Source organism: Camarhynchus parvulus, chromosome Z (assembly GCF_901933205.1).
Source record: "Camarhynchus parvulus chromosome Z, STF_HiC, whole genome shotgun sequence".
NCBI classification, from domain to species: Eukaryota; Metazoa; Chordata; class Aves; order Passeriformes; family Thraupidae; genus Camarhynchus; species Camarhynchus parvulus.
Window position 1 is genome coordinate 49,758,405 of NC_044601.1, and position 23,143 is coordinate 49,781,547.

General features: G+C 37.1%; 3 protein-coding genes across 5 annotated transcripts in view; 1 reads left to right on the plus strand and 2 right to left on the minus strand.

Moving 5' to 3' along the window:
- CWC27 (CWC27 spliceosome associated cyclophilin) overlaps positions 1-1,980 on the minus strand; it is a 100,288-nt gene extending 98,308 nt beyond the window's left edge. The window contains exons 1-2 of one of the 2 annotated variants that reach the window (XM_030969526.1): positions 1,704-1,978; positions 926-1,022 (exon numbers count right to left, since the gene is read on the minus strand). In XM_030969526.1, coding sequence (XP_030825386.1) covers positions 926-1,022; positions 1,704-1,745 — 139 coding nt within the window. In that variant the 5' untranslated portion in view covers positions 1,746-1,978. Of the gene's footprint in view, positions 1-925; positions 1,023-1,703 lie in introns of both variants that reach the window. The other variant, XM_030969527.1, reaches the window with a different exon arrangement.
- Positions 1,981-2,086: 106 nt separating this feature from the next.
- SREK1IP1 (SREK1 interacting protein 1) lies at positions 2,087-11,721 on the plus strand. The gene is made up of 5 exons (XM_030969412.1): positions 2,087-2,164; positions 4,607-4,654; positions 6,070-6,210; positions 8,417-8,495; positions 10,811-11,721. Exons 1-5 carry the CDS (start codon positions 2,152-2,154, stop codon positions 10,998-11,000), a joined length of 471 nt encoding a protein of 156 aa, XP_030825272.1. The 5' UTR covers positions 2,087-2,151; the 3' UTR covers positions 11,001-11,721.
- Positions 11,722-16,095: 4,374 nt separating this feature from the next.
- RGS7BP (regulator of G protein signaling 7 binding protein) overlaps positions 16,096-23,143 on the minus strand; it is a 36,249-nt gene continuing 29,201 nt past the window's right edge. Inside the window, exons 4-7 of one of the 2 annotated variants that reach the window (XM_030969177.1) lie at positions 21,800-21,947; positions 21,036-21,066; positions 20,472-20,542; positions 18,454-18,970 (exon numbers count right to left, since the gene is read on the minus strand). In XM_030969177.1, the coding sequence (XP_030825037.1) occupies positions 20,510-20,542; positions 21,036-21,066; positions 21,800-21,947 (212 nt within the window). In that variant the 3' untranslated portion in view covers positions 18,454-18,970; positions 20,472-20,509. Of the gene's footprint in view, positions 18,971-20,471; positions 20,543-21,035; positions 21,067-21,799; positions 21,948-23,143 lie in introns of both variants that reach the window. The other variant, XM_030969176.1, reaches the window with a different exon arrangement.

Consider the following 23,143-nt stretch of genomic DNA (forward strand, 5'->3'; position numbering starts at 1 on the left):
AAAAATCTGAAGCATGCTGCAAAACAAAGTAGAATGTGCAAACGTTGCAGCATAACTAGACACAGTTGTGGATGGTCATACACTGGGATACTAATGAGAAATACTTAAATGTATTACCAAGCATAAGGTGCTATGCAGCAATTAAAAAAAATCAGAAAGCAAATAAAGCCCACCGAATATACATGAACCTTTATCATGGACTAAGGAATTCCTTTACCATTGCAAAAAGTCTCAACATTACGGAAAAGAGACTGTACAAAACAGCCTGGATCTGTGCTGGAGGCACAAAGCCTAGACTGCTATTTTTGTTTAACAGATGAAGGCTAAAAGAACTCTTCACAATTCTACAAATGCTTAAACGGGAGAATAACACCACTTAGAAAAAGGCATCAAATCGTTCACAGATTTTTGTTCCAGTTTTCTCAGTAGGGATCTTCTCATTCTGGTATCCTCTACTTCAGTGAAAAGTTTTACAGAGCTTTTATCAACAAAAAAATACAGTAACTGAAACATTAGGAGCAGTCATGGAAAAAAAAAAGAAATGGTAGTGTAAATTGTGATGCAGAAATGAGAATTTTGGAGAATGTCCAATATTGCATACTGTCATTTCATGCACACACTGAAATTTTTATACTTTGTAGATATTTGTTGGAAGTAAGCCTCTTAAGATTCTGAAAAACAGTATTTCCATCCTATGTCATCAGCTTAAATTGAGAAAATCATCCAAAATTTTTTGTTTTCTCCACCAGCTTCATTGGTAACCTTGGAAAAGCATTGTCCGAGTGTTATTAATAATTCCTAAACAGAAATAAATTTATTGACATACTAAAGTCAAACCACAATTTTACAGAAATTATTTTACAGAAAGGGACCAAAGATGGCATAGAAATTAATTTCAACAACTCCCATCCCATTCAGTCATTACCTTCCATACATAGCTGGATGAAATTTCTGCATGCTTTTGGTGCTTCTTTTGACCATAATTCTATATCTATCTCTCCTGCTGTAGTTCTCAGCAAAACCTAGAAGCATACAGATAAATGCTGCCTCAATTTTATTGTAACTTAGTAACTGATCAAAAAGTATAACTGCCTAAAAAAATAAATCTGAATTTGTTATATTTGTAAGAGTGGTATACATTTAAGTGTGTCAGGTAGCTACTGTTAGTTCTAACATTTCCAGAACCTGAGATACAGCTATGAACCAATACGTATAACAAAAATGTATAATATGGCTGTAAATAATACACATAACATAACATGGCTGATAACATAACATAACATAAAACATAACATAACATAACGTGGCTGATGCTTTATAGAAACTTAAGATATCCTTTATCATTTCTATAACGAAACAACATGGGAAAAAAACCACCCATAAATATCCAAAGGTATCGCTCTTACAAGGAACATCATTACATTCAATGAGAGACCATAACAAAATTAAAGAGATAAGATATAATCGGGAATAGAGGAAATTAAATTAAACGCTCCGAGGACTGCTCTGTTTTATGTCTCCAGACACCACGCATCACGCCTCATGCTTTGACTCCAGCAGCGTCAAAGAAGTAACTTTAACCAAACCAATCCACCACAGGAACAACGACCTCCCCACCCCCAATCACCATGTGTTCCTCTCGCCTGTCCCCCCATAACCCAACAATACACAACTTCTACAGGATTTCACCCTGGCAGCCTCACCTTTCCGTTGGTGGGCGGCTCCTGGATGTAGATGTTGCTCATGGTGAGGAAAAGACCGGCCCGGCCGGTGAGTCCTCCCCAGACACCGACGCGAGACCCCCTTCCCCTCCAACACTTCCTACCACCCCGAGCCGCCCGCCATCTTGGGCGCCCGTATGCAGCTCGGAGAAGGGGGGGATGAAGTTGCACAAGCCGGAAGAAAGGATGAAGGAATGAGTCCTCGGCCGGAGGCTCTCCGATACTCACTGAGAAAGAGCGTGGCTTGGGAAGGACCCGCAGGCTTCTCCACACATCTGTGGTCTCCCACCGTGGCTCCCGCCCTAGAGGTGCTGAGGCCCCCTGCCTTCCCTGGGAGTGGTACGGTCCAGGAGTGCGCCGGGCAAAGCCTTCCGGCGGGGAGAGGCGTCGCTGCGCGTGCGGGCCGGTGCAGTCCGGAGAGAGCGGCGGGATGGCGCTGCCGGGTGAGGGGCGCCCGCCCGGGGCTGGGGCAGCGCCGGCCGGCTCCGCCCGGCAGCCTGTGGACGGGAGCGAGCGGCGAGGCGGTGGACAAGTGGGACAATATCGCGGGGAGGGCGCGCGGCTGTGCGCGGCACGGGGAAGCGTGCGGGGGGCGGCGGGCGCTGCTCCGGGCCGCGCTGCCGGGGGCAGCGGCAGGGAGATGAAGATAGGAATGGGAATGGGGATGGAGATGGGAAAGGGGATGGGAATGGGGCCGGGGCCGGGGCCGTGCAGGGGCGGCGCTGCGGGCGAGTACTCTTGGGGCTCCGGAGACCTCCCCGAGCTCTTGGGTGACCCAGCGCTGCGTTCTCATCGCCTCCTCTGAGGTTAGGTGGTTGTCAGACTTGGCTTTTCCTCTCCGCTGCGGCTCTGGGTTAGTGCTTGTGTCCCAGTAGGTTGGGCTTGTGAGTCAGGGTAGGCAGAAACACCTGCACGATTTGCCAGGTGAACGCGATCGCCATTGCTCCGTAGTGTTTTCTTGCCCTGAAAAACCCGGAGTGAGTGGCTCGAGAGAGGCTGAACAGGCCTGAGCTTCGGTGATCTGCTTCTCTGATGAAACGAAGGCTTTCATATGCTTGTTCCCATTCTAGAAGGACGTTTTGAGGAAGACGTGTTTGCATTCAAAGGTTTCCAAAGGTTTTCTTTTCAGTCTTATGCTCCACTGAACGAATGAAGTCCTTAGTTTTGTGCCACTTATTGTCTTGACAATTAAGATGAGGTAAGAAGGAGTGAGAAAGGAAGCTTCTTGCAACGAGTTTGCTTTTAGTCTGCTAAAATTTCATCTAGTCTAAACCCCTGCTTCTAACATTATTATTTAAAGCCAAAAACAATAACAAAATTTCAGTCCTAGGAATTTGGTAGGAATATTTGGCAACAGTATTCGCATTCTTGTTATCTGCTGGGTGTCTCTTTTGGAGATCCTGACTTACACAGGAGATTTCTGTAGTGTGCACATGACTGTACTGACGTCCCTTGGCTGGAATACCAAATCTTTCTTTACCTGTGGGTCAACTATGCAGTGAGGTAGAGGTTGACTCAGAAATATTTCAGAGAATTGGGACAAAGTAGGTGGCTTGGGTGATCTTGTTTTCTAGTGCCAAGGAGTAGTGAATGAGCAAATGCCGGTTTGAGTGTTTTTTGGATGTGACATTGCAAGTTACACGTATGCTTCTGTTTTTTATTTTGTGACTCTTTCTTCTATGTTCCCTATCTCCTTATCTCACTCATGGGTGGCCTTCTAAAGGTAGTCACAAAACAGGGACCTGAACACTGCTGACCTTGAAGGGGATGTGTAATACTAAGGGTTTGGGATCTGCAGAAAATAATCCGTTACAATGGAATGTATGGATCTTTGTTGCTTGGCTTTCCAACGCTCTTTAAGGCATACATCTGAGTTGTCCAAGTTTACAAGGCAGTTTTTTCAGCTTGGGGTTTGAAGGTTTCTGTTATTTTGAGCAGAATTTTCTGAAGACAGTGCTTGATTCAGTAAGGCATAGTTTAAATTAATGGGACCGATGTACTCAGTTTCTGATAGTGTATGACTGCTTAAGGTGCTGGGGTGTTTCTGCTGTATTCGGCTGGGACATAGAATGGCATCTTTTGATTTTGGGAATTCAGTTGTCACTTTCATTACCAATGGCTTAAATGATTAAAATTAAGATTGATCTGTTGGGGGGTGGGGCAAATCCCTGGTGCTTCTCCTGCATTGTGTCCTACTGTGTCTGTTTAACTTAACTGTTGTCTCACATGGGAGAATCACACACTTTCAATACCTAAAATTTGCATTATTAAGATCCTTCTTCCTGCTTAGAATCCAAACTTTTCTGTTACTGTCTTCGCTTTCTTACACATTTGCTTTCTTGCATTTTTTGTGTTTGGTCATGTTGTCTGAATTCAGAATAATTTAACAGTTTGTTGACTTTTAAATTTCCTTCTTTATTTTCAGGGGTTGATTTTTGATTTGGTTTGGTCTTTTTAATTGCCTTGTAAAGTCAGTTCTTGTTATTTAAATATAACTTCAGAGTTTCCAGTGAATGCCTGTCAACATCCTTACACTGCTAGAATTTTTGTTGTGTGCTACAGGTCACTGGAATGTTAGATGTCTGTTACTGTGTTCATACTGTAGCTAAACAAGTGGAAAGGTCACAATAAATCAAATTAGGATATGGCAATAAATTTTGTAAGACCAAATGATCTCTAGCAGTTTAAATTAGTCAAGTGTATTCTGGTAGGTCACTGCACAGAAAAGTAGCCTTAGAAATGCAGTTTTTAAAAGAGATCTTGGGTTACTTGATACTCGTGAGGTGTAATCACTTCTGGCTATGTACTGACATTATCAAGCCACATTTGAAAGACACTTGAAGGTTCTCCACAGCAACACCTAATGGTGAAATTTTCTCTTTCAGGTGGAAATAAGGATAATATCAGAGCTGGATGCAAGAAGTGTGGCTACCGTAAGTTATCTTTCTTCTATTATTTCATGTTTGTTCTCTGGTTTCTCATGCTTGTCAATGCTCTTTGAGTGTCTCACCAAAAAATTATGCTATTATATTCATACATACTACATTTCAGTGCAATTACTTGAGAAACTTTGAATTGAAAGCACCTTGATATATTCTGAGATGAGCACTTGTGCTTCTTCTATCTGACTGCAAAGAGGCAGGTATTTCAGTTGAAGTTAAGTCCAATCTAATTGACCAGAAAAAATAGTTTAAAATCTTTTAAATAATCTTTTATTCTAAGAAAATATTATTTTGTGCGTTGTATATTTCAAGAATATAGTTACCTTTATTGCTTACAGGTTCTGCAGTTGGCATTTAGCTCATGCTTTGGATTAGACACTGATTGTAAATGTCTGTGGCTACTTTCCTGATTAATGGAGACAGGTCTTAGTGAAGATTTCAAATTTTTAATCACTGACTCTTATTTTTAGAACAGTGGAGGAACAGACACTGTTTTGTACTGAATTGTCTTGAACTTTGAGCACAGTGAGTTAAGCTGTTTGGGTTTTTTATATGAGTGTTACGTTGGGTAACAGGAAAAAAATTTTCTTCATTCTTTCACTTCAGGCTTTTGTAACAAATTTTGTCAATTACTTGCTTTGTGTATCTGTTCTTTCAAAGAACAGTGGATATAAATATAGATTTAGTACTTTTTTTCTACATGCAGCAAGTAACAGAAGCTTTCTGAAAGCAAAGGAAACTTGTAGTCATATCACATGATCCATGTTTATGTGTTCCTAAAATCTCTCTCTTGAAGGTGTAGGTAGTTTGTCATCATCCTTACTAAGAACATGAGCTTATTTCAATTACTACACGAATTTCTGCATCTCCCAAACCATATCTTCCTTTTTTTAAAATTTCACTTTTTTTTTTTTGTTTCTGTGGGTAAATTCAGCACAAGGTTTCTAGCTGGTCATGATTATCAAGATGTAACTTAGAAAATTAAAAATATGGGTCAGGCATTAGTTTAGTCAGTATTAAATGCTGGCTGTTAAAGATTATGTCTCATAAGCAAGTAGGATACTACAATTTCACTAGAGGGAGTTAAGCAATGCAACACTTCCTGTAGTTTTAGGTAATCTCTTCAGAAATACCTAAGACCGTAAAAAAAAAGAACCTAAACTTGAAGAAAATCTTCAAATTAGCAGAATAGGAGAGAGGCCATAAAGCACTATTGAGTAGAACAGCATTGCGCAACCCATGAAATTCTTGCAGTTTTTCAAAGTGAGCTTTCTCCTGTCCCTTTCACAGATCACAGCCTACCTTTTTGCCTTTTACTTCTCAAAACTGAATAATACAAAAATCAATGTTTTTGATGTTTTTTTGGTAAAATGTAATTTTTCTTTCTGTATATTTATTTTGTTCAGCTGGTCATCTGACATTTGAATGTCGAAACTTCCTCCGAGTAGATCCTCAAAGAGATATTGTTTTAGACGTTAGCAGCACTAGCAGTGAGGACAGCGAGGAAGAGGAACTGCAGAGATTACAAGCCATGCGTGAAAAAAAGAGTAAGGTGTTTTTTGTGGGTTTTGGATAATAGTCTTCTGACATGCAGGGACTCTCATTTTATCCTTTCTGATAACTACTTTTACTTGTTTTAGCCTGTGATTTAAAAATAGGTCTTTTACTTTATGTGTTTAGACTTCAGAGGTTTGATACACCCACACTCTTTTAGTATTATGATTAATTCCTTCTGTAGGAAGTTATTAATGTACCTGTTTATAATATCTCAAAAGGGGCTACTAAATACAAGAGATTAATTGATCTTTTACAAAGAAGCTGCTTAGAAGAAAATAACATGGGTGTTCTGAGTTAATCTTTTGATTATGACATGTAGTTTAAACATCTTCTAACTACTGAGAAATATGGCACCCGAATTTCTTTCCAGTTTCGAAGTAGGATTTTGACTGAAACAGCTAGTAGACTGTAATTCAGTCATTCATATTTTGAGAAGTACTGTTCTATATTTGTATATCTGAGTATCAACTCCTTGTCAGAGTGCGAATAGATGAATTGTTTATCAGATACTTGAGTTCATTTGAATTTGGACTCCAAAGAGGTTGTGCACCTACGTAAGAAAGGAGAGTTTCACCTCAGCGTGTTTTAAATGAATGAACATTCTTCTCCTCTGCCCTTCTGCTTTTCATTATGTTTTGTTCTTTTGCTCTCATATGTGCTGACGTTTATTTCCTACGGAAGATGCTATTTAGAAAGGAAAAGGGGCAGATAGAACCCTATAGTTAGTTTTACACTTCAAAAGAAATGGATGGGCTGTTTATCAAGAGTGCTGAATTGGTACTGCAATGGTACTTTCTTGGAATAAATCTCTTTGGAAAAAATACTCTACCTCTTACTAGGTACTTTTGAATGTAAAGGTTGGGTTTTTTCAGTCCTAAGCTTATTGAAGATGGTTATCTGCAGGAAAAATAGCTGCTTACTTGATCTTCTAATCTTTCTGGTTTATTATATGTTCTTTTACAAATTGTGGCTGCTGTTTATATTGTAAGGAGATGTGTATCTGTCACTTACCCAGGTGGAATTTTGCCATTTTCTCATCTTCTCAAGATTTTGCACTATTTTCTTTAAAAAATACTTCTTGTTCACCCATTATCATTCATGTTTTTACATTGCTCCAAACATAATTTGCTCTATTATGTCATACTAAATTATTTCAAGTTCCACTCTATAACATACAGACCAATAATTTGTTGTAGCAAAGGAATAACTGCACCAGCATTCAGACTTTATGGAAAGGGTCATAGGAATAAAATTAAATACTCAAAAATGGCTATCTTTTTTTAAGGATAAGTTGTAAAAGCAGTATTTTCCTGCTAGCTGAATGTGTATTTATGTGGTGGATTTGCTTTTGGAGAGTTCAAAAGTACTTTTTGAACTGGTATATAAAAATCTAAGGTCAGAAATTTCATCAATGTCATAAAAACATTGCTTGTAAGTGAAACGTGAAATCATGATACCACACTGCAGAGCATTAGGGCAGGGGGCAGACACAACCAGATGAGGGGAGACTCTTTTGCTGGTTTCTGTAGGCAGTACATTGACAGTTAACTCAAATGTGTCTCACTTATGGCATTGCTGTTTGTGAAGCATGAAATAGGGATGTGTGGAAGTAACTCAGGGAAACCTAACAGAATACTATTTTATTTGTTCTAGTTTTCAGACTTTGACATGTATGTTAAATGTTAAAACTGTTAAAATACAGAAGAATCACAGAATGACTAGGTTGGAAGAGACCTTCAAGATCATTGAGCCCAACCCCATGCCCTGACACCTGAACTAAACCATGGCACTGAGTGCCACATCCAGTCTTTTCTTCAACACATGCAGGGATGGGGACTTTACCACCTCCCTGGACAGACCATTCCAGTACTTTATCACCCTTTCTGTGATAAAGAACAGATAAGAAAACCTGAATCCGGTATAAATGTATACGAAAAGGTCTTTTTGCTACATTTACAGGCCTTCCTTCATTCTTAGTGCATAGATCAATGTCAATACAATGTAAGTTGTGTATAAAAGTCCTGCTGCTACTGCAATATATTACTGAAATTGCTATACAAACCAGAATTTAGGGAAAGGAAAAGAAAGCCTTTTAACAAGAATTTTGTAGTAACTTGACATTGCCATTGAAGCTACTTTTTAATGCTGATCTTAATTCAGACAAGTGTTTTGTAAACTTTAACTTTCTACCTATAGATCTAAATGAAGAGGAAGAAAAAAAGAAACAAAAAAGAAAAAGCAAAGAGAAAACAAAATTAAAAAGATCAAGGAAAAGGTAACCTTCACACACCTCTTTTCATTTCAAAACACAGCTTTAGAAATATTTTTGATACTTGTGTTTTCTCAGGAAATACTGCTTCTATTGATGCAACATTATCTGCAAGTTTTCCATTTGAAAGGTTTTCTGTTTTCCAGTGAGAACTGACTAATGGTAAGGTAATGGTAAAATAATGGTAAGGTAAATGTTCTCAGATCAGTGGTGGAGTCACAGGCTTTCTGCTGTGCAGTTAGGATCATAGGAGTCTTGAAAGCTCTAGCAAGCTGCAGGCCTGCAGATCAGAGAAAGCAGAACTGCCCCTGACTGTCCAACTCTAGGCAAGCTGAGATGGGAAAAGAACAAGTCAGGAGGATTGTGGGGTTGATCCCCAGCCTAGCCAGGGTGGAGAAGGCTCTCTGAAATTCAGGGACTGTAGGGTTCTTTGTGTGCAGACATGCATGTGTAAGCATACCTGCAGGCACACACATGTGCTGTATCTTGCCATTATCAAAAGGGAAACTTCTGTAATATTGAACAGGTGTTGAGTTTTAGTGTACCTGTTAACATAGAAGCCTAAAAACAGTGTTACACCACTTTCAGAGGAAAATGTCATAATACCCCAATGTATTGTGGATCTGAGTTCTGGCCTGTGGACTGACTTGGTTTTTTGAGTTTTTTTTTTGCTTTTTTAAAAGTGAGACTATAGATGAAACTAATGTTTTGTCCTTAAGACAACTGATAAGACAATATGCCAGGAACTACACTGGAAGGTATAAACTGTAAAATGTATATGGAGACCACAAGAAGATGTCCTTCCAAAACAAAGAAACAGGATTTAATACCTGTTGTATTTGCATTTTTCCTTTCCCTTATTTACATTGTGTAGCTTCAACTTTCACTTTTGAAGACAGCCCTTACACTTGTGAAGAAGTAGAAAAGAGTCAATCTGGTTGCTGGTTTTGTGAGAAATGAGTTTTACTCTTTAAAATTTTTAAAAGTTTAATAAGGGATAAAGCAAAAGTAACAGTGCTGGGTGCACAGCCGTAGCCAGATGCATGTGGTTAACGATAACAACTTTTCTTACATACTTTTTCATTGCATTGGTCAAATGCATATTCATGAAGATTAAACATTCCTTTGAGTTTACATGCTCCCGGAATTATTTAGCTTAGTTCAACTCCTGGCCGCATCTTCTTAGAGTATGTGCCACAGTGCAGATATGACTTTGAGAGTCTTGTATTTTATTTTCTCATAAAGCCTCCTGGTCTGTGGTTTGACAGCTACTGATAGTCACAGGGTCAGTGGTAGATTTCTCCTTGCTTTTCCAGTGTTATTTGCCTGGTTCTTTTCAATGTTATCTTAACATACAGACGTTTTGGCCATTTTTACAAGTATTTTCAATTAATATTAGCTATTTCACCATTGTCAATTAGTTAAAAAAATAAAGGCATTAATTACTATTTCACAAGTACAATTACTTCTGCAAAAGTCAATGTTATAATATACAGCACATAGCCTCTATTTTAATATTTTATGAAAGCTTAAACTATAACATATATCTGTCACACTGAAGTATACAATCTACACAGGGATTAGGGTATTGCCCATAAAAGGTTGACAAATTATACTATATAAAAAGCAGTTAAAAAGAGATTACAAACTGTACAATATCAAAGTAATTTGCAAAAGCCCATATATAATAGTGAAAGCCAACAACTACATAGTTATCTATAACAGTTTTCTTTACATTCAAGTAATAGTTAATCAAGTAAACAATAGCATAAAACTCCCCTCTTTAGTATTCATGAATATTTAATGACTTATCATCCTCATAGTTTATTTATGTATGTAATCACTCATCACTGCTGGTTAGAGACCAATAGTATGAGCTGCAAGAACATAAAAATTTTTCATAACAATTTCTCTTAGATTCTTGCATCAGAGACATATATCTGAAGGCATTAATTAGCAATGTTACTGATCATGTGGTATTTAAAAAACAGAAGCTCTACCTTGTTGTCATACTTTATTTTTTGATGGTCTGTACTCTTGATCTTTTCTCAAAAACTAAAAACACACACAACTCGCCTATTCCATTATTTTTTTATCTGCGTTATAAACATACTGCTTTTCTGGCATGAAAGTTGTATTAGAAAAGTAATCATTTAAGTTAAACATATAGACTCAGATATCATAAGCTTTCCAGTGGATGCTACTGTACAAATTCTACACCAAATTCAATTTGTGACATTACAAACATGCTGACACCTTAAATTATTATTGTGTCATTTTCCTTTAATTACACATATTGATCTGCATTTTTTTTTTACTAGATCTTCCTCATCAAGTTCAGCAGAAGAGGATGAGCCAAAGTCAAAAAAACAAAAATCACACAAAAAAGAAAAGGAAAAGGGGAAAAAGCATAAATCAAAGAAAGGAAAGCATCATAAAAAGGAGAAAAAGAAGAGACGAAAGGAAAAAAGTTCATCTTCTAACAGTTCAGACAGTTCGAGTAGTGACTGACATGGTGGTCTATTTTTGCTTTCGCTTCTGCAGAGAAGATGATTTTCCTTTCATAGCAAGTTTATTTATGCTTTGCAATGCTGTTTAAAAATGGGATATATTTTTTTTGAGAAATCTATTAGCATACATCAGTGCATCAGATTATTAGATGGACCATTATATGAAAAAAACCTGCTTTGCTATTTCAGGTTTATTAATACTAAACCATGCAGCTACTTCTTCACTCTTATTTTTAATTCAGTTGGGATTGTGTTTGAAATCTGTTACAGTAGGATGTGGTAAATTTCAGTTCACAAGCTTTTGTTTAGAAAGATATGGACTGAAATATGCTTAATGTCAGAATGGTTACATCAAATTTGTAAATTCAAGTAAGATTTTCTATTATCCTTTAAATAAATGTATGTTTTACACAACAGTTTCTGTTTATATACATTAATCAGTAAGTGCAAATATGAATCAGTGTTCAGGTCCTGAGAGGGGAAGAATGAGCAATGAGAAGCTAAAAAAGATTAATCCTTCAAAATTATCTTCTAAAATTGATCTAGTGACTGTGAAACATAATTACACATTATTTTGGCAGGATCACTATAACCAAGCTGAAAATAAACAGAAGCAAGCAAAAGCTATCAATTTTTAAAGTCCTTTTTCCTTGGGTTTTGTTCTTTTACAAAATGTTAGGGCCATTTCATCTTCGACATAAATGTAAAGGTTTGCATATCAAAACAAGACTTCTGGTGATAAACTATTTCTTCGTTCATGTCAGTTGTTATTAGCTTCACTTTGCATGAATCAGATTTTTGAAAGCTAACCCTGGCATAACTCCTGCTCTCCTGCTGTTGTACAGGCCCCGAGTAGTGACTGCATCCTTGCTACTCTACAGCCTCCAAAGCTCTTGCAATACAAAGGCGATGCCAGTACAAAGGAGTGCCATTCCCTGTCAGCTTATTTCAGATATAGAATGAAATGCCTATTTCCAGAAAGAAAGACAAGAATAAAGCATGTGAGTAGTATGTGGTTTGGGCATGCCAAATGCATAGAGTAGTGAAGAGTCAACAACTTGCCTTACAGTAAACTCTGAAATGCAAATCAGTCTCTGGCAATAGGCACAGGAAACAAAAGCAGATACTTGGTGTTTCCTTCAGTCATCTTTCCCAGGTAGTGGAAGAAAAATGTGCACATTGGCAATTGAGCTGCTAAGCTGGGAAACAAACTGTGCTGTAAAATGCACCAAGACCTGGAACAGCTGAATCAAAACTGAAGGAAGCTCTTTTTTCACAAATAGCCAAAGGAAATACCCAGTCACAACACAAAAATTACAGCTTCACCATTCTCTGCGACTTGTGAGACTCCAAGGAAAACCCTTCAGTCTCTTTCACAGTTTAGAGTACATACATTTCTTCAATGTACCTAGAATAATTGAAAGCTCCTTTGAACACAAATAATTTTGTATAACAGGTATTACCCTATTTTTAATACTTATCAGATGAGGACCATTGAACAACAATTCAAGAATATTTTTCTCTTTAAATTTTGCCAAAACTACACTTCCACCCTTAGTAGTTTTCATGGTCTTTAGAGGCATTTTAACAATATACTTGCCATCTTCATAAACTTCTCAAGTCTTTTACCTGCTACTGGCATAATTTTGTAGTGTGAGGACAGCAGCGTGTACATCACTGATTGCAATTTAATATTCTTTTCCTGTGTTCATGCCATTTGGGTTTTCCCTTTTTTTTCCTTTTATATGTTCTCTGTATTCTTCACACATATATTGGTAACGCTGTCACCTATTGTGTTAGTAGCTAGTTTTCCCAGCAGTTCTCCATGGCCCTTCTCTAAGCAGAAAGATAAAACAAACTCCAGAGCTCCAAGCCCTGACAGGTGCAAGGTACTATCTTGGTTCTTCCTGTGAACCAAGGCTGAGACCAACTCTTTGAGATACATTCTCATGGAAAAAAGTAAAACTAGTGCTGAAGGGGGGCTCCAGAGAAGGGGCTTGACCTGGGGGGAGTTGCGTCACCACTTGTCCTCCTAATTGGTGCTTTTTATCAATTATGCTAATTTCTTAAAACCTATAAAAATGTACTCACCCGTGTGGGGTGGAGTGGGCTTTTTGTGGACACCTTTCCATAACTGCTTCTGAAGGCCTTCAAATAAAGATCCCCTTTGGACAAAAAGGCAATGGTGTTACCACTACAAGCTCTACTACCATTGACATTTGTAGGAATATTACTTTAAGATTTAGTCATTTGGTAGCATCAGCTTGTGTTTACAGGACACTTTCCTGAATATTTCCTGCAGTTTAGTCAGATACTTCTTCTGTTGTCTCTTCAATGGTATGTGTTGGTTCTTGTGCACTCTGCAAGCGAGCATAAATGATGGACAAACAAAAAGTCTTAGCCATAGGTACTCAAGTGCTAGAACGAAAACAAATATAAATTCTTTGTGATGCAGTATTATTATGCAGCTTTATAACTGTAAGGTTTTGGCTTCTTTTTCCTTTCAAAAATAAGTCATAGTGAAGAATCATAGCTCAGAATTGCAGTAACGCAATTATGGATAGAAAAAATTGCAGCATCTAGCTGTGAACTTGGAATGGACTAATAACATTTACAGGCTTGTTCTTTAAGCTGCTGAGATAATGCATATTGAACTCTGTATTTACTCAGTGCTTTTGTAGTTGACAGCAGGAAAGAATGTCATAGCTGCAGGCCCCTCTGAGAAGTGTCATGAGTAATGAATCTGACATGGTGCTTGTTATCTGTTTCATGTAACAATCAGTTCTAGGAACTCCTGGGATGTATTTTTAGAAGATCATCTTTTGCAATTCCTCACGTCATCTCTCCCCATTCAAAAAAGGACACAATCTCTGTGTATGCAAAACAGAATGTCACACATGCCAAACTTTTTCACTGAACTGATGATTCAGTTGTGCTCTGAAGTCTCCACAGTAGAGCCAGTGTTGAAGCTGCTAAAAGGTTTTACTGACATTGCCATGTCTTGGGCAGCCAACTTATCTTACCTTGTGAAAATTACCACACATCACAGACTGTCTTGGGCAAACACACACTTGGTGCCTCTTACTACAACGCCTCTGCCCCACGGCAGTAGTACCTGAGAAAGGCATTAACAGAAATTCTAAGATGCAAATCACAATAAGTAATAATAAGGGTGAATAGAGAAAAATATGTCAAAAATGCTTTTGTACTAAAAATGCCAGCACATTTATACTGTTCACAAGAAATTCTATATAACAGTCTATGAAGATTAATTTAGGTAATAAAGAAGAACATGAAATGAGGTTGTGGTAGCAGAAAACAAAAGAGGCACAAGAGTAAAGAAACAAAAGAGATTAGGGGAGAAAAAAAGGGAAAATTATTTGAGAAAGAAGACCAGAAGAACAGGTTTATCTAGAAGAGCAACATTATAGTTTAAATAATAGTAATAAAGGAGAGAAATCTGAAAAAGGCTGTTTGTAGAGTTCATTTAAACTTCAGCAAGATGTACTGAAGATGTGGTTTAGTTTTCTACGTAAGCTAAATATTTGTCCCACTGAGAAAGTGTACTGTGAAGGAGTGATTAATCCTTATTTGTCTGTACTGTGTATTTTCCTGAGGCTCTAACCTAGCATAACAGTTTATAAAATATCATGGCAGAATTTTGACCATCAGAGAATTTTAACAAAGAATAAAGTTGACCTGGGAGAAACACATTGTATATGTTATTAATTGTCCAGGAGTAGATTTAGGCTGAAAATTGGTAGAAATTTGTTTTCGTCAAAGAACTGCAGTCCCAGAAGAGCTGGAAATAACTTCTGGAAGAGGGACCTGAGTACATATGAAGGTCAAATGAAGATATGGCTTGCATTAGACATCAACAGACTGGACAAATAGAAACAGGGGCTCTCTTGGACACTAGAATTCCCATTACTACTGGAACTTAATACATTTTAAAAAAATGGAAGTGAGAGAAATACCACTCCCAAGAAATTTTACAGATGACACAAAATAAGGTAAAAGCTCAAAGTACTAGTGAGATGGAGACTGGTAGTTCAAAGCCAAGTGAGTTCAGGGTGGAAAATAGCTAAGACTGGCAACATGAGGCTAGATCTGGACAGCAGATTATGCATATGCTGGGAATAGCCTAAGTTGAAAAAAAACCAAACACCACATTAGAGGGTACAACCATCAGTTAAAGAATAAAGGTACACCTCTTCAAACATGGCTGGGGCTATTTTTGTAGAACTTCTACAAGAAAATAGAATCTCAGGGAAAACAGTTTTGGGTTTGAGATTAATTATTCAGCTGTAGAACATTTAAAAGTCATTATTACAGCCTTTGCCACACCATGATCCCTAGAAAATATGTCCTGCCCACCTATATTTAGCCCAGCTCAGTTCTTTTTTAAGCAGAAAACGTTGATCGTGCTAAAGGTTGACTGTACCCTTGGTAAAGGGTAACTCTTCCTGCATGTCAGTCAGTGCCTTGCAGGTCCTAGAACTTAAACAGAACCAGAAGCTTCCCAAGATAATGCTACAAGTCTCCTCATTGACAGGAGTAACTTATGGCCAAGTACAAGCAGAAGCAGATGTATTTAGCTTCTCTTGCCTTTTGTCCATGAAGCTGGACAATAGGTATGATATCTTACAGAGGTAATAAGGAATTTCACCATTACATGGATGTGAGACCAATAGGCATTTAATGCACCACTGTATATTTATTCCTCAGATGGGATAGAAGTTGGTTATTGTATTTCTCCCATTCTCTGACACAGATTTTCTGAATTGTATTGGATACACATTATGGATCTATTGGATCTACACATTGGATCTATTATGTAAATTAACATGCCGATTTTGCATGGTAAGTTCTCATTTCCGGTAAATTAACATGCAACCTGCCACATGTGTTAGCGTACTGTCTACTGCTGTAAGCTTACACATTTTGATTCTGCTCTGAAAAATGTAGACTTTACAGTGTACATAGATATTTGATTTCTTAGATTGGTAATTTATAACAAATGAAATATTTATTTTCACATGAAAAAAAGGTATTTTTTTCACATGAAATATCTGTGAAAAATGTGTGCTATCAGTGGAAGGTGGCTATAAAGAATTTGAAAAGCTGGAGCTGCACAAAGTTTTAGTAAAATAAAAAAGTTGGTGAAACTTGACATATTTGGTGGGAAGAGGAATTTTTACTTGCTTCCTGCCCTGCAAAATAATTATGGTGCCTTTAACTCATAACGCTTTCAACTAAAAAGTTCAAACTCCAAGAAGGATTTAGAAAGCAAGTGCTGCTTTCCTCAGTATTCTCTCTGAATTGCTTGTTTCCACACCTTTAGGAGTTTAAAGTGAAGTATTTCAAAGTACTTGGAAAGTAAATAATAGTTCTAAATAATCTCTAAATAATTTGTATATAATTTCGTTGAGGGAGCTTTTAAGCTTTGATCCTACATTGCTGTATTCCATTAAACTAAAATGTAGTAATATCATTAACTTTTATCTTTCTTTTACCAATATCATGTTGGCTTAAAAAGTTTTCTTATTTCCTTTTGAAGTAGTAAAAGATAATCCACTGCATTCCTAAGTAAACCAATTTTTATCCCTTGACACCTCTTCAATTCAGATACTTACCAGGACTTGATTCATGTCACTAGATGTTAAGAGAACTTCTATTCACCCTTGAGCACCAATATTCCTTAAGTGGCTATAAAGCTTGGGAATTACAGCATGTCTCTAATTAGGATTAGCAGCAATACAAAAAGCTTCAGGTAAGATGCTAGATTGCTTAGAATTATAGAAAGGCTTCAAAATGAACAAAGACTGTGATTTTTGCAGTCTTTAGCTGAGGAAGAAGAAACACTGCCAAAGTTTCCAGAATAATGAAAGGTACAAGGACACATATCACTGTACACTTCAATATACTGCAATCTTAAAGGGCTTTGAAGAGAACATGTTCAAGTCTATCCCAGAATGTGATACTTCCCACTGAAGTTAAGGAACTCTCTGTGATATGACTGATGTCAAGAGCTTGGTAATATTAAGATGTTTACACATTTGTGTCAGTAATGTATATTCCATTGCAATATCTGTGGTTAAAACACAGAGATATGAGCTGTCATGTAACTTGGCACAAGAAATTCCTTGTGATGATATATGGGCAGGTAATGAATTAGACAAGGTCACTGCTTTATCTGCCCATCTGATTCTCTGTGTGTACTAAAAACCAGAACCTTTAAAGAAATCTATGAAATTTTCTTTCCCCCTTTCTTTCTCATGGCATCACTGTACATTCAGTCTTGAATTCATACACTTTTTTTGGCATAAATGTCTTTCACTTATGCTGAAAAAAAATTAATCGTTTAATTGTAGCTACTGATCAGTTTTGCAGACAGTATTTTTGATAGCTATTAGACACCAGGAGTTGTTTTCCAAAGTTTTAGCAGTTGCAAAATCTAGTGTATCTATCTGTGGAGATAGAATCATAGAGTGAGTCTACTGCTTTGAGACTTCTCATGAAAACATGCCAGTGCTAAATGTTAAGGACAACAGCTCTGATTAGTGAGCACAAGGTTCATGAGAAATGTGCAGAAAACTTTAAGGAATTAACTCGGAAAAAACTTGTGCTGTGGACTTCAATTCCATTCTTCTTAAAAATGTTTGCTCTCACAAGCACAAGTTTTGTGTCTATAGGAATCTCCCCATTTCAGAGGCTTAGGAATATATATGCTTAAGTATAGTTCATGACCTGAAATCTTCAAACACACCGAAGTTACCTTTTTGGGTGCTATTTAAAGAATTTAGTCATGCATATTTTTTATATCTCTCTTTGTAAATATCCTTGTTGAAATGGAAATATTGTCACAAATTTGTGTAGTACTCTGACAACAAAATTAGAAAAAACTACATAGTCTGGCAATACAACTAGAAACAAGACAACATTTGATTTAAATAAAAAACTTTATTAACAATGTAAAACGTTTAGTATCTTACAGTCTGCGATAATTTTGGCATGCCTTATAAGATCAATACTTGATATGCAGACACCATGCTTTGAATTCTACTGGCAACAAAATGGGTTGGCATTGTGTTTTACACTGTTTATTTTAATACACCTTCTTTTAATAAATTATTTACTTTTTTCAAAAGCTTGAGGATATACTATTGCCTGAAAAAGAAATTTGTTGTTTCTAAGCATTGTACAGTTTATAGATATTATGATTTCTCTGTATTTACAAGTCCTACCTATTTTCATATATGTTTTTTTTATCATAAATTAAGATATTTTTCTATAAAGCTTTGAAGTTGAGATACAGTGGAAGACTAAATATGAATGAGAGCACAAAAAAAGCAACTAGAGATTTTGTACAAACTCTGTTACAATATTGTTTGAATGTCTTAGAACTTTAATAGTTTTGCTCTTAAATAGTTTCCTATGCTTAAAGACTGTGAGAGAATGATCAAATGTTCTTCTCCTATGCTTAAAGACTGTTAGAGTATGATTTTAATATGATACTAGTAAGAGTACTGTACTACACACAAACTTTAGCTGCAGCTCAAACAATGAAAAAAACCCTCTAAAATTATATATGAATCATAATTAATGTGTCTTTGAGTGATTGAAAGTAAGCATGCAAAACATACTTTAAAAAGTTTTAAATATGCTAGATCTATTCCACAGCCATTTTTGATCACCATAATTTGAAAGTATTGAAACTCTTATTTGAAAAGGGGGATGGAGCAGAAGACAAAAATGAATAGCCTAGTGTTGAAAATATACTTTATAATCAATATTAGCGACTTTCATCTTTTCAGTGGTCAAATAGTAGTGGTTTAATCAAAGTCATGGTTTCCTTGGTGCTTCTGTGCCTAATCTTCTAACTTGAGACAAGACAACACAATCCAAAGAATCTTCGCTTCCGTCTTCTTACCAGTGGGTAGGGAGTCAAGTTTAGGAGGCTGCTATCATCTGTGATGAAAAACCCTACGTTTTAATACAAGCATGTACACATATGCACAGAAAAGAGATTTTATCATTTACGTGTCCTAGCAGCACCTACACGATCACAGAATCATTTATGTGTCTAAGATTGAGTCCAACCTGTAACTGATCAGCACCACATCTCCAGAACACGGCACTAAGTGCCAGGTCCAGTCCTTTCCTGAATATCTCCACCACCTCCCTGGGCATTCATTCCAATGCTTGACAACCCTTTCTGCAATAGATCCCATAGAGCACAGAGATAATAATAACCTGAATTTTGCATTTGAGAGTCTTACAATGCTAATTAACAGGATCTCCATTATAATGATGATTACCTGATCCTGGGGCATATCTCCGAGTTTTAAAACTCTGGGATGCTTCCTATCCTGCTGCACAGGGGCAGTGATTTTCTGGTCATTGTTGAAGGACAGGGTTGCCACCAGGCAACAAAGAAGAATTCTGTATGCCTTTATCTCTGTTCTGAATTCAGATTTCTCTATGGTTTATATGCCCCCAATTTGTCTTTACCTTCCTTATTTCCAGCACACTCTTCTTCTAGACTAAGCCTGGACCTTTCATCACTCTTCCAGTCTTTACAATTGTACATCTGTATCACAAGTGATTCCCTTTTACCTTTCAACATAGTTTTCAATCAAGCTATCCTGCCGTGAAATCTTACTTGAATAATGAATACAATCATTCTATATTCATCTCTTAGCGTATTATGATGAATGCCAGGCTGCTTAGTTACTTTGGATAAGATCTAGGACACATTCAGTACATTTCATTGGCTGCCACTGTGCAAAGACTGCACCACATTTAAAGAACACCCATTATCAAGAAGAAATCAAAATGAAGAATTATTATCTTAATGCTGTTCTCACAAACAAATAGAGTGTGCCTGTAGATGTGTAGTATTTAACATGCCAACAAAATGAAGACCCATTGCCAAATACATGCATAGGATGGAGACCCTGCCCACCTGTGCATTTCTATGGGGTGCCTGATAGCTGTCTGTGGGAAAAGCAGCCTGGTGGCAGACTCAGGGCAAGTAGCTTTTCTACAGAAAGTCAATGTCAGGTCACAGAAGCTACAAGCCTTGTGGGGGTGAAGCAAACCTCATCACTCAGAAGGATCCAAGGATCCCTGTCGTAGTCTGTGCAATTTGCACCTTCATTACCTTTGAGAAAGAAGGACTCCAGACACTGTGAAGTAGTTCTGCTCCTGCCTTTGTATCACCAGGAAAAGTCTATTATTTTATCTACAGATATTGTATCTATAAATTCCAGAATATCTCATGTGAAACTCAAGAGGCCAAAGATCACGTATTAGATTCTGGCTCCACTGAATCAGCAGGGAAGAGATTTTGCCTAGATTTTTCTTTTTGTAGTTTCCATAAAAGGACCCTAGATTTTTTTGTATATAAAGGAAGGGAAACCCTTAAATTATCTTAATTTGTATTAAATAAAGAAAATTCATAACTTACCTTGATTTTTCAATGGTAAAGGCATAGTCTCCCTGAGTTTACTTAAAAGGTTTTTCATTTCTCTCATATCTCTGTGGATACAACAGTTTAAAAAGATACAATGGAACAACAATTGGACACTGCACAGGGTGCGGCTTACAGTTTTATATGCAAAAACAATGGAGCAATAAATACAAAAATCTGTTGAGGAAGCATTTGGTTTACATACATGTCTCAGAAGATGTGTACTAAAAGAAAGAGCAATGAAATTAATAGGGGAGCACTTTTATGAAAGTCTGATACTAACTTCCTAGTTCAAATTTATGACCTACTCTGGCACTTGAGTATTTAACATTAAAAGCCTCTGGGGGCACAATGTGACCCTAGAGGCAAAATACACAATATGTCTTAAAATTAATATTAGCTAGTACTAATATCATCTTCATACCCCTTATCAGCATTTTGTAGCTTGTGCCATGAATGTGTTTCACTGTTCAGAAGAAAATTATAACATATGCAACTAACCCTTGATACTTAACACTGCACATTAAATGAAAATTTTAGGAACAGGGCTATCATTCTCACCTGCGTCAGGAGGACTCTGGCATTAGATTTTCTGGAAGGCAGATGATGGAAAATATGATAACAACACCTCATCTCCAAAAGCAAATCACATTTTGATATTTTTTGAAAGAGGCCAGAAATTTCCAAGGTTTCCATTGTGCACATAGATGGCAGACCTACAGGCTGGTAAAGTCTTAATGCTTTCAGGATTTAAATCCAATATGGTCTTGCTTCATTCTTCTACACATAAAATGGTTCTCAGAAATGCAGCAGCATGATTAGTAAAAAATTGCACTGTTTATTCTCCACACTATGGCCCAGTAGAACAGAACTTGGCTTTACGCAAATGAGCATGTTAACAATTCAAATCTCAGCTGCAACGTAGTATACAAAGCCTCAAAATAGGACTTTTTGCACAGAAATGTTGGCCATCAGGATTATTCTCTAGTAAAGGGTCTCATTTTTGCCTTTCAACTGCATAGTTAAGAGAGTAAGATAATACCGCTGCAACATTCCCCTTCCCCTCCGAAAACTTCCAAATTTAAAACTATGGGTGGAACTAACTGAAATTAATTAGATTCTGTGGTTTTGATTTTGAAATGCATAACTGGAGTCTGGCATATTTCAGGCGTATTTCACAAAATCAAAAACTCTGTTAAATGTATCAGAGAAGTTAACAGGTTATTTAATTTACTTACAATTTTCATAGTAGCAACACTGGCTGTCAAATTAAAAAAAATCCTAGAAAGAAATTTGTTTGTTTAGGAATGAAGTACTATACATACCTTTCAGTGTTTTCAATATCTGTGGAAACCTGCCATAGATGCTGTTGAATATCTGTTGGTGATAATGATGTGTCTTCTAAAATAGGTACTTCAGAACTCTCCTCCACTTTAGTATCTAAGATCTTGGGTGGGCCACAAGGTTCTTTTCCTTTAAAATATTTAAACAAAACATGTATGCCTATTATTTATTGATTAATACAGATACTCAAATTATCTAATTGATGCTTTGAACTTGACTTTGCACAATACAAATGGAGAAAAAGACTGCTTAGATGCAAACTCGGAGTAAGAACTGTTCAGAAGCAGAGCAGACCACGCCAAACTAGAAATCAGTGCTGCCATATGTTACTCTTACCAATTTAAAAGGGTTCAGTTAAATTCCAGTGGCTCTCATGGAACACAAAATAACAGCCAGAAAACAAAACAGAACAAAATAAGTGAGGAAGCTACAACACACACTCTAGAAACAACTTCAAAATTCTGACACTAAAGAACACTGCAATCCATGTCTCCAAGTACTACAGCAATACTGAGGGAAGACCAAAGACAAAAATGTGAAATTTTGTACTTTATGATTTAACAGCAATATAAAGCTGCCACCACCCACAGCCCAAATGCATTACATTCTGAATTTCTGTGTTGACACCCACCTAATCCATGCTCCCTGTATAAAAATTAAATATAGTGTTGCAATTGAAGGGGGGTGCTTCATGACAGATCTTCCAGGGCTTTTATGAGGAAGAGAATGGGATAAAGGACTGGATCATGATAATGGAGCATTCAAGAAAGTTAACCATCAGAAGATTATTTTGGTAAACCGGCAAATCTCCTTTGGACTACCTGACAGCATTCGTTTTCTGTAGTGGCAAGTACAATTCTGGCACCAAATACAGAAGAAAATTCACACTGGAGTGCAGCATCCCAGACACTGTCAACATTTAAACCAGTAGTACAAAAAGTTGCATAGAAAATGTTTTTTCATTTCACAATGTTTGCAATTGGAAAAGTTTTGATATCAGTACAAATCTGAGTAATTCCTGTAAGGTTTGACAAAGTATATGAAGAATGAGAACAGCTAATAGGGCTGTGGTCATTCAGGCCATTTTTCTGGGACACTAGAGACCAAAACTGCAGACCATGGCATACTGCTCTTCCACATCACAAATGCATATCCCTGCTATCAGGGAGCTAAACTTGTTCTTTAAAATACAGAACTTCATGGATCATAAGACAACATTTTTGGGTAAGTTATCTAAATAGTTGCATTCTGGTAAATTATTTCCTTGAAAAAAAGAAAGAAGAACAGTTATTCTTAGCCACGTGTCTCAAACTAGATGCTGCTTA

Coding starts and splice junctions, on each gene's coding strand:
- SREK1IP1 (XM_030969412.1), top strand. Junction 6,211..8,416: donor AGCCATGCGTGAAAAAAAGA/GTAAGGTGTTTT, acceptor TTCTACCTATAG/ATCTAAATGAAGAGGAAGAA. Junction 8,496..10,810: donor TTAAAAAGATCAAGGAAAAG/GTAACCTTCACA, acceptor TTTTTTTACTAG/ATCTTCCTCATCAAGTTCAG.